Below are 12314 nucleotides of genomic sequence, written 5' to 3'. Positions count from 1 at the left end.
CAGCCTAGGAGTTTGAGACAGACGTTCTTCAATAAAGTTGTTAATTTAAGTTTGTTTGTTTTTTGCACACAAAAAGTATTCTTGTCACTTCATAACATTAAGGTTGAACCACTGGAGTCAGATGGACTATTTTAACGATGTCTTCACTACCTTTCTGGGCCTTGAAAATGATTGTTGTGTTGCTGTCCATAGAGGGATCAGAAAGCTCCCTGATTTCATCAAACATATCTTCATTTGTGTTCCAAAGATGAACAAAGGGCTTACAGGTTTGGAACGACATGAGGATAGTAATTAATGACAGAATTTTCATTTTTGGGTGAACTAACCCTTTAAATACACGTTTAGGAGGATGGCATTAAAGGTATCCTTTTCTTTGGTTATTATATCTACATACATTTATAGTGGATTGTCAGTCAAAGAATGAATGTTAGTATCCTTCAATGGCAATCATGTTTGACATTAAACACAAAGTGACACAATGTGGCAGCCGAAAAACTGCTATCCAATGTAATAAATTGCAGTACATTTAGAATGGGAAAATGTGGCCAAGAAAACAATGAGAATGTCAAAGTGGTCTGAGAAGCAGATGTTCAACAAAAAAAAGAAAAGAAAAAAAAACCTCAAAACAAATGTTGTTGCCTAGAGAAATCTGATCTTGTAAACTCATTCGCAGATCTGCCTGTTTGTCCACAAAACACATGTCCGTTGAGAGCAGGCACCAAAGCACTCTGAGAAAAGGATATAATATGAGATAAGGACACTTCCCCTCCTCTTTGATGGCAGTATTCATTTTGTGAGCTGATTCTAAAAATTAATAAACAGGTTGCATAATATTAATAAAAAAAACAGTTCATTAAATAAAATTAAAGGTAAGTATAAAGGTATAAAAGTAAATAAAATTAAATAAATTAATCGTACTCCTGCAATGCAGGGTATCTCATATAAAGCTACGACTTAAAGGGTTCATATTTTCTTGCAGTGCAATGGTGATGAGGTTTTGATGCTTAGTCCTTCAATGTCAAAAAGAGTAATGGAATAGTATCCTATTAGATACAAATGAATTAATAGAAATAGAAATGAATTACACCAGCACAATGGTAACATCTCAGTGGGTTAAGGATGAGTGAGATATTGAGTGGCCGCTAGGCAGTGGAGTGGGTGAGCTGTGCATGCGGGTTAAAGCAAAGACCAGAATGTGTGCTTTGACCTGACAGGATCCGGATGACTGCCACTAGAACTAGGACGTCTGTGTGATAAATACTATCAGGCTGTGGAGTAATCTTATCCAAGCAAAGACATAAAATCATTCATCCCAGACTGAAAGAGTGTCACACCTTTCCATATCTTTATATTCAATCTAGTTATAATTCTGCACCAGGTTGTGCATTCTTAAACTTTCAGTAAACATCAGTGGTAAGGGTTTTAAACAACAGTAGTGCCATTGAGATCTTGAGCACTAAACATCCCCTGGGAGCAAGTGTTAGTGTGAAAAATGAAAGATCCGTCTTAAAGCTCTCACAAGTCATGCATTATTTTGCCTCTAGTGGTTAATGCAGTTCAGTGCAAATGGCAAAAAAAAAAAAAAAAAAAAAGGTTTTAATATCACCTCCTAAATCTAGCCAGTGATACACAAATTCTGGAAAAGCAACTGTAATATTAGACAGCCAAAACATTTATTGCACAAAAACAGCCTTCATGTGGGAGAACACTATCGGCTTAAAAATTAATGTCAAAATCTCTTATACTTTTACTTTGTAACCCTAGAGAGGTGAGAAAATGCTGTATGCTATTGGAAGGCCTGTGTTGAAATGAAACGTAAAATCTAAACAATAAATATGAAAGCCTGAAGGCAGAAGCTGAGATATTCAACGGCAGCCTAATCATTCCTAACGATCCTTATTTGCTCTAAAAAAATAAAAAAAAACCTTCAGACACACACACACGAGTTTGCAAACAGTTTGATGCATTTTTCCATGTGATGTTGCTTTCAAAACAGTAGCTCATCAGACTGATCAACACATCACTGTATACAATGGAGCATCACAAACTGATTCGAATGCTAAAATCACAAACAGCTTGCTGATAATCAATAAATCAGTGCACGCTTCAGGTACTTTTCACAAAGAATAACAAACAACTCCTTATTTTTATCGCATAATGCCACATAATTGCCGGATGCAACCTGAGAAGTGTGTGGACAGGTTCCCATGTAGCTGCTCCCAAACCCTAAGGTTAGCTTTTGAGTATTTGGCAGCCAGTCGGCTGTATAAAGCGCCTTGAGCGCGGATGGAGCGAAAATTCTCACAGTCCTTGCAGGCTGAGAGAGAAAGACACCCAAAAAGTGTCGCCTCTGGGCGGTTTGGAGCTCTGCTGATGGAATGCGCACTCATTAGAAAGCCATCAATCATCAAGGCCCCCCCAGATCTATTTTTAAAGGATGTTCCAGGAAGATATGTGCTAGGGTACACTAATTTACGAGGTGGGACGCCACCACTGCGATATTAGCACTCACATACTGGGAGAAAAAGTTAAATGAACAACATATAATGGAACAAGAGAGCGGCCAGTGATCTGTATCAACTGTCGGGCCTTCTGGCACTGGAGGGTCAGGAGGGAATTAATTAAAGGGATAGTTCACAGAAGATTTGGTCATCATTTGCTTACCCTCATGTCTTTCCAAACCTGTATGACTTTCTTCTGTAGAACATAAAAGAAGATATTTTGAGAAATTACTTCCATACAGTGGAAGTCATCGGTCATCAAAATGGTTTGGTTACCAACATTCTTCAGAATATTTTGTTTTGTGTTCTGCAGAAGAGAGTCATACAAGTTTGGAATGACATGCGTGTCAGCAAATAATGAAAGAATTTTCAGACTTTGAAGGCAACAATCTCTGTACAAACAAAGGTCATAATAGAAACACTCAAATCATCCACTCACATCATCTCTCCAATAACCATTTCAAAAACAGAGACACTGAGCTGCATCTAGAGCATACATAAAAGAGGATATTATCAGTGTTTCTTGTCCATACAATGAAAGTCAATTTTCACCAAAAATGTTTGGTTACCAACATTCTTCAAAACATCATCTTTTGTGTTTTACAGAAGAAAGCAAGTCAGGTTTGTATTTTTGATTGTTAATTTTTCCATGAACTATCCCTTTAAGCCTTTAAAAACACATCAAGCCTGTGGACAAATTGAAGAAAGCTGAACAAGAAAGTAAATATAAGCTGAAATTGTTGTGGTCAGATGTGAAAAATCAGCCTAGACACTTCAAATCCTTCCAGTAGTAGCAGTTGAAAAAGGCTTCGGCTTTCACCCACATCATCTCTCCAATCTCCTGTCAATCCTACTGGATATATCTAAGACTGTATAACCATTTCAATTAGTGCAAAACTGAGACGCACCGAGCCGCATCTGGTAGAGCATGCGTTAAGAATCAAACCAACATCTCCAGGAGGGCCTGAGAAAGACCATGCCCGCCTAAAGTCGATATTAAGCTTTCCATCTGTCTTCAAACGCGCACAAGCCGCACTCTCTGGTCTTCGTTCACAGTAGGAAGAGCGGCTGACAGCTGAGCTTTGACATGGCTTAGCGCTGTGGTAACCTTGAAGACAAAACAACCAAAACTCAATTAAAGCTTTGGGGAATAGGTGAAGAAATGTGGTGGGAGTTCACATAGTTTTTAAACCTGCCCTCTGTTTGAACAGACACATATCCCGGACCCCGACATGCCAGGTATAGAGCAGGGGATGGGCCAGAGGTAACACAAATACGCACTTACATTGCCTCACCAAGCCCAACAGAGCCACAGCGAGGTCTCCGACCCAAGCCATGCACACACGTACACACAAAAACATGCGGGCTCACACAAACCGCGGGATTAAATTCAGGTGCGAGGTCCTGTTTGGTTTGGATAGGCCCCAGTGCCAGAACAAAGTATGTCTGTCCACACTGATCCCAGTTAACAGGGGTTTTTTTACGAAAAGCTGCCACTCTGAGATGTCAATCAGTTCTTCTCTTCTTTCCCCCGCCCTTATGACCCAATGTAGATCTAACCAGCTGCAGGCTCTGAAAACACACTTCCCAGAGAGCTGAACACACAAAGATGTTTGACTGAAGAGATTCCTTAACATACCTCCCAAAGCTCTGCCTCATGCGTAACCAAAGACCTACGTTTTCAGCAAAACACAAAAACCCCAAACAAGGCATCTGAAAACAGCTGAAGACATTCTGACAGCAGTGTAAGAGATGACAAGGACTGACAGAGCTGAAGTTCTGTTAAATCATCCTTATATAAAAGGTTTTGTAGATATTTTTTAAAGCACAGCTTTAACTGCAAGATCACGTTTATGTTCCCACTCTTTTTGACCAATGAATTTCCATCTTTCCAGTCATTTGAGATCAATATTTTTCTGATTTAGTCTGAGCCATTTTGACAGATTCATAAGTCACTAATAGAAAACTGTATTTAAGACTTTTCCACGATCTTTAGAGTTATTTGTGACTGTGGAATAAGCATTTAAAATTCAATCCAATTGGATTCAATCCAATTCAATAAGGAATCATTCAGAGATCAATCAGTCAACATATTTGACAGATTCATTAAAGTACTTGTAGAAAAATTTATATTTTTCTACAAGTACTTCACCAAGGGTGCCTTTATTTGAACAAAAAAAGTAAAAATGTTATTAAAAATGTTTCTTGAGCAGCAAATCAACACATTAGAATGATTTATGAAGGACCATGTGACACTGAAAACTGTAGTAATGATTATGAAATTTCAGTTTTGCCATTATAGTATTAATATTATGAAATATCATTACAATTTACAACAATTATTTCTATTTTAATACATTTTAAAATATGTTCCGGTAATGGCAAAACTGAAATTTCAGAATCTTTACTAGTCTTCAGTGTCACATGGTCCTTCAGAAATCATTCTAATGTGCTGATTTGCTGCTCAAGAAACATTTCTTATTATGATCAATGTTGAAAACGGTTGTGCTGCTTAATATATTTCAGGATTCGTTGATGATTTTTTATTTTTTTTTGAACATTATAAATGTCTTTAATGTCACATTTAATCAATTGAATGCATCCAAAATAAAATAATTGATTTAAAATAATAATGCAAATACTGACTGTATATTCACCATTGATTTTGTTATTGACATTTCCAGGATCTTTCCAGCCATTTGTTATTACTGAATAAGAGTTTTCATTATGACTCAGACTTGTCTGCTAATGAAGCAATCAGATCGATTTGTGAAGTGATTTGACAGATTAAAGAATAAACAACAAAAACATAAACAACAAACGTCTATACAAGCTTAATATCTGGTCAATGAAATATTTTAGAGTAGAGCATTACTAGAAAAAATATATATTCACTACAGAATATTCCATGACTTTTCCAGGCAATAAAAAACACGGTTTACAATTCACTCTTCTTTCCAGGCTGCCACAACTTTGTGAACTCTATACACAAGAATTATTCAAAGCTTGCTTTGCTCCATTAAAAACATTGTGCATGAATTAAAAAAAGCATTTTGGCAGCAAATCAGATGATGCAGTTTCCTGGCAGTGGGCTGACATTTTAACGACTAATTCTGACACTTTTCTCACCTACACTCTGCTCCATCTTTCCTTTACCTCAGGTGAAGCCTGGAGGCCAGGTCTGGAGTCAGTAAACACCTGTCAAACAGAACATGAGCTGCACCCACGCACATTGCACTACTGGACTGACCCACTAAAATCATGAGAAAAAAAACAAACACTTATTTTACTTTACTTTCAAAGGTTTGCTTTTGCTGCGAATATGAACAGCCATAAGACAATATAAAGATAATTGTTTACTTTACCCAGCAGAGGGAAAAGTCATAAAGGTAAAAGATGAAAAAATTAAAGCTAGATCAAACATGATGAGAATGAGTGAATGTGTTCAGCAGAGCACATAACTTTTCCTTTTTCCCACGCGAAAATGGACTCAGCTATCAATCATCGTCAATCAGCTTCCTGTCAGTCAATACTTACACCTTCATTCACTCTCTTCCGTTTTACCCTGAGGGAACAGTCTCAGCAGGCTCATTAAAAAGAGAAGGCTGGAGTGACATCACTGGTGCTTTTTCTTTAAATCTTCTAAACCATCGGAACATTTTTTTTACCCAATAGATTGTTTATTGCTGTTCTGAACACGCAATAAATGGTGTAAAAATAAGATGATTTATGTATGTAACCAACAGACTGGTCCCTGTGTGAACAAACATTCAAATGTAACCTATTTTATAATTCAAAATTAAAGTACAACCTAACATATGCATATTCCTGCAGGCAACCTGAAAAACATCTTTGATAAACACTGATTAACATAATATAATATTAAAAATGGTTTATTGCTGGTTTAAATGTTTGGACTTGAGAAACACATAGGAGAGTATGCCAAGGAGAGTGACAGTTTCCTTAATATCCGGGGGTGTGTATGATGTTTTCTCTCACAGCTGGGTAAAATGGTAAAATGTGCCCTCTGGGACCTTTAAGCAGTTGGGAAACCTGAACACACTCCACCTATGTCTCAGTGATTGACAGTTAACTATATAAACCTAAACTCTAGAGGTCCCACCTACTTTGACTAAATGGCATGTCATGACAATACAAGCAACAATAGAGGGCGTCATGCAATTAAAAGTCATGTGAAGGTGAAATCTTCTAGCCTAAGTTACACAGTATTCACACTATTGCCCTTTTTTAAGCATTTTACATGTCATTTGGGAATGCACAATATATATCAGTCCATATTATAGTTTCTTTGTTCTGTAGACATTGGTCTATGTTACATATACTATGCAATATTGGATATTTAATTGTACATGCTAATTTTTTTAAATGGCCTTTTCTGTGTAACTACTTATCTTCATAATAACACTAATAATTAGTAAAATCTCAAAGTAAATATCCCTTTGTCACACTGTATCACCAATTTAATATCAGCAATACCATGGATTTAATTATTAGCATATTTTTGGTATCGACATAAGTGCTTGAAAGGCAATTAAGGGAACCGTAACATTACATTTTTTAAGTAAAAAAATATATTTTTAATTGAATTCTAAACTGAGACAACAACTAAAAGGCAAACCTTACAGAGACGATCTAAAATACCTTATTTGCTGTCACAATTAAACAGCATTCATGATTGAGGGAAGTGGCTATATAATAACTTACGGCCCTACTTGAGATAAGATCACTATACATGGTACAGTCTATTTGTCTACTAAACACAGATATACATACTGTAAACCTCTCTCTCTCTCACTCACACTCACACTCACACTCACACTCACACTCACACTCACACTCACACTCACACTCACACTCACACTCACACTCACACTCACACTCACACACACACACACACACACACACACACACACACACACACACACACACACACACACACACACACACACACACACACACACACACACACTCTTATCACTCAGCATGTCAGTGTGGTGGAGAGGCATCTTGTGTTGCTCAGATTATATGGCAGGGTAAATAAACGCTAAGTGCTGACAGACATGCAGGGGGTCGCTGTGATGCACACTAGACAACACTCACACTGTGCAAGGGGCAAGGCGAGGTGACCCTGATCCTCTGCTAACTTAAACCTGTGAGCATCAGCACATGTGCATGTTTTTTGGGTCAAAAAGTTGGCAGTGAGAAGTATGTGATACGTGATATCGATTCTTTTGCAAAGAAGCAAGATGTTCTTTCCTCTCCTTATTTGGGAAATGCCTCCAAGGTTGTAGTGGACTTGGTTTACAATTACTTTGTACAGCATTTTAGCCATCTAAATTGCCCGCTCCCAGATTTAACAACACCTACATTTACATATAGTCACCATGAAATCAAAGTTGACCATCTTACTTTTTATGGAGTATTGCAATACTTATTTTAAATAATTTATCTGTGCGCATCTTTTTTATATTCATGTCCCATTGTAATCTTTAATAAAAATAGCTTCCCCTTCCTCTTGCAACAACATCTCTTCTCTGATGACATGTTTACTGGCATAAGGACGTCATTCACATGAGATCACAGCAATAGCAAACCACAACCATCCAATCAACTTCTGATGGACAAAATCAAGTCACACCCTCATTTTTTTCTTGTTCAAAAAGCTGTGTCACTCAGATACACCACAATAGGGAAGAAAAAAAATACAGGTAACCCTGAACAATGAACAATATTTCTACAGCATTTATTAATCTTTTTTAATCTCAACATTTACTATTACATTTTTAAGATAAAAAGTTGTATCTGTTATCATTAGTAAATGCATGTGAACTTGAACTAACATTAACAAAGTTAATTTAAGAAAATGTAAGAAAATTTAGCTTATTGTTAGTTTATGTTAGTTATTTCATCAACCAATGTTAACAATTGAGACTCATTCGTTAACATTAGTTAATGTATTAACTAACACAAACTAACAATGAGCAATACATTGGTTACATTATTTATTCATCTTTCTTAATAAAAATACAGTTGTTCATTGTTTGTTCATGTTAATTCACAGAGCATTAACTAATGTTAACAAATACAACTTTTGATTTTAATAATGTAGCAAATGCTGAAATTAAGATTAATAAATGATGTAGAAGTACTGTTCATTCTTAGTTCATGTTAACTAAAATAGTTAACTAATGAATCCTTATTGTAAAGTGTTACCAAAATAAGGGTTTTCCTTTTTCTTTTCTTTTTAAAATGTAATTTATTCCAGTGGTGGCAAAGCTGAATTTTAGGCGGCCATTACTCCAGTCTTCAGTGTCACATGATCCTTCAGAAATCATTCAAATAAAGAATTTATTTCAACAAGAGGTTCTGCAGAGATCTTGATGTTTAAAAAAAGAGCAGCAGAGGGCAGGAGAGAGAAATAAAGTATGCAGGACAGCTAGAGAAAAACCGAAAGATGAAAAGTAAGAGTGAGAAAAGAAAAAAAACACAAATCAGGCCCGGCCTTGAGTCAACAAATGATGCTACTGGGAATCATTGTAGAATTAATTTCATGAGAAAAATGGATTACTCATAATATGAGACTGCAAAAGCAAACAGTCAGAGACAGGATTAGCTCACTAGTCCAGCTGACTTCTGTTTGAAACTGCTATTACTCAAAACTAAAAATCAGAGCCTGGCTTAGAAAGTTGGGAATGCGCCTACAATCACTTCGAACATTTGACTATCAAGAGCAGAGCCAGGCACAACATCATGTACACAGTATTATGTGAAAGGACACACAGCTGTTGACAGTGCGTTTAATAAAGACACAATAAACATCACTGCAATAAAAACGCTTAAATAATGAACTAACAAGCCATTATTAGCATGCTTTTGAAGAGGAGATGCACAAAAGAGTGTCATGTGACTCACCTGGTAGGTGCCAATGCCAATGTGTTTGGGGTCAATCTTAATAAGCTCTGCTAATGGATCCTGAACACGCCTCCCAATGGACACTGAGGACAAAGAAAAGAATACAGGAAGAAAATGATCTCACCATTATGTGCAGTTAATGCTCAAATATAATAATGAATGCCTCAAGAGAACAGCAATATTTACACTTTAATAAACCCACAGACTTAATTAAGAATAAATTAAGCTCACATAAGCATAAATCTATGCCAATTCGAGTATTTAAATCATGCAACGGTTTGTGTGGAGCATACTGCACTAATCACAGCTCCACAGATTATATTAATGAACTAGATTTGCATTTACTGAAATATCAGGGCTTGCAACACACAACTGTGTTTGCAGTTTAAATGTGACCATATGTGGTTAAATAGATGCGAAAAAGACCAATCACAAACGAGTATGGAAATATATGCAAAGAAGAAAAACCGGTCCGAAATGAATACACAAATATTATCGTTGCCCATTATTATTGTTGATGTCATTGTTGTCAATAGCATTCTATCAATCATCAAGATTTATTTATTTTTATCTTAAATAGTTTAAAAAGTATAATGTTTACAATAACAAAAAAATAGTTAAATTAAGGCTAAAATAATCTACAAAACAATGTGAACAAATCATATATTAGCCTTAGCTACAGATGAATATGCCATCACATCTGTCTGAGAGAAAGAGAATGAGAAAGAGAACACAGAAAGAGAGAAAAAGAAAGAGAGAGGCCTATTAGAGAAACTCACACATGAATCCCCTTTTCCTAGTAAATTGTCATACACAGGCAAAGACATGGTCCAACTAAGAGAGGTCTGGTCAAATAAGAACACATTTAAAGTCAAATAAAAACCCAATTCAGAAAAACTTGAATCTAACTTATCCCAGGAAATGTGACCAGCCAAACACAATATTATATAATGAAATGAACATAAGCAGTTTGGCGCACTTGTTCCATTAGCTTTATCTAGTCTTGTTGAAGGTCAGCAAATGAAAGTCAGATTTTCATCTTTACTCGACCATGTGTGCGAGAGTCAGAGGGCGAGAACGAAAGAGAGAGCGACTCGGAGAGAAAACACAGGACAGAATGTGAGACATTGCCTGGTTTTCTGCCCAAGCACAACCTCCACATTACAGAGAGTGGAGAGAAGTGCTTTTGTGTGCGCTGTACAAGGCCTGGGCTGAAACTCCATCCCTTTCCAAATATTATTACAGGCAGCAATTTCCCACAGAGTTCAACGTGGAGACGCAGCGAGTGAGGCTAGGCAATCACGCTCCAGCAAGCCACCTCAAAACCTCCTTCAACAGTCACCCACTTCAGCGAGCACCTACACCTTGATCTTTATAGAAAGCCAAGAACCTCTGGAAACAATTGTCCTCAATCAATGTATTATGATATGAACTGCTGCTGCAGGTATGACCATGTAGGTCAGGATGAGTCATATAATGAGAAATCAGTGAAAAAAAACACAAATTCATTAACGTATAAATGACAACATTTACTCAATTACGACATGGTGTTCATAAGAACACTAAAAGCCGTTCACACCGTCAGCGGTACGCAGCAACATGATCCCATTCATTTTGGTGTTAATACAAGTTAAAGTTTGTTTACAAAGCACTGCATGACCAGGCTCCAAATTATATAAAAAATATGTTAATCCTCCAACCAATCTCAAATACTCTTGCATTCCTCTCAGATTATGTGTTTAACTGTCCCACGGTAGAGTATCGTAGAGGAGATCTGGAATGAACTGCCCTTATCTATAAAATCCTCATCAAGTATGGTCACTTTCAAAAGTGATCTGGACACTTACTAATTTCGTCTGTCCTTTGGCATTTGATCAGGCCTGAGAAATGTGATTTGCTGTATGATGGATGACTTGATTGTTGTTGTAATTTATTGTTATTTCATTTGTAATAATTTCAGGCCTGGTTTCACAGACAGGGCTTAGATTAAGCCATGATTAGGTCTTGCGAGTCACACGACAAAAGTTCTGACATTTTTAACTTCAGGGGCCCTATTTTAACGATCTAAGCGCATGGTCTAAAGCACACAGCGTAAGTGCACTTAGGGCGTGTACGAATCCCCTTTTGCTAGTTTAACGATGGGAAAAAGGGTCAGTACGCCCGTTGCATTGTCTAAAAGGGTCGTCCCTATTCTCTTAATGAGTAATGGGTGTGTTTTGGGCATAATGTGCAATAAACCAATGAGAGTCTCATCTCCCATTCCCTTTAAAAGTTGCACTTGCACCATGGCGGATTCGCTATTTACATTGCGGAATATAGACGCCCTCAACCTGACGAGTCAGTTTAAATACATGTGTGCATTGCCACGATTGGTTAAATAAGTAGCCAATTTAATTTGTCATTCTGTTGCGCATCCCTGTGTGTTTAATAAGCAGAGTGTACGTGCATTCTGCACCCGCCTATAGGCGCATATTACTAACGCGCCCTTAAAATAACACAAAAATACAGCGCCATTGACTTTAGACCATGTTTTTGTTGGTCAATGGCGCAGTCTATTTCAGTTGCCTCAAAACAGCAATGCACCTGAACACCTCGTTTTCAGACCAGCCCGCCCATGGGCGCACAAATGAGTGCAAATGCATTTGCTATTGAAACATGTGGCACAGGACATGAAAATGATAACTGCGTCAGGATGAACGAGCAAAAAACACTTGTGCATTGCGCCAAGTGTTTGAAAGGGCCCCAGGAAAGAGACTGTAACCACATGGACATATAATAAAATGATGCATGTAAAAGAGTTTGATTCATCCATTAATTGTTTGTGTTGTTAATTATATGATATACATTTCGAACGATGTGTAAATAATTTGACAGTATGAG

At 37.1% G+C, this 12314-nt stretch overlaps 1 protein-coding gene across 1 annotated transcript in view; it reads right to left on the bottom strand.

Moving 5' to 3' along the window:
- srbd1 (S1 RNA binding domain 1) overlaps nucleotides 1-12314 on the bottom strand; it is a 68483-nt gene that overhangs the window by 21429 nt on the left and 34740 nt on the right. Inside the window, exon 16 of the mRNA XM_079842963.1 lies at nucleotides 9435-9517. Coding sequence (XP_079699089.1) covers nucleotides 9435-9517 — 83 coding nt within the window. The remainder of the gene's footprint in view (nucleotides 1-9434; nucleotides 9518-12314) is intronic.

The sequence above is a fragment of the Gobio gobio genome (genome assembly GCF_949357685.1).
Source record: "Gobio gobio genome assembly, chromosome: 18".
In the NCBI taxonomy this organism is placed as follows: domain Eukaryota; kingdom Metazoa; phylum Chordata; class Actinopteri; order Cypriniformes; family Gobionidae; genus Gobio; species Gobio gobio.
This window is presented reverse-complemented; position numbering and strand designations above follow the sequence as displayed.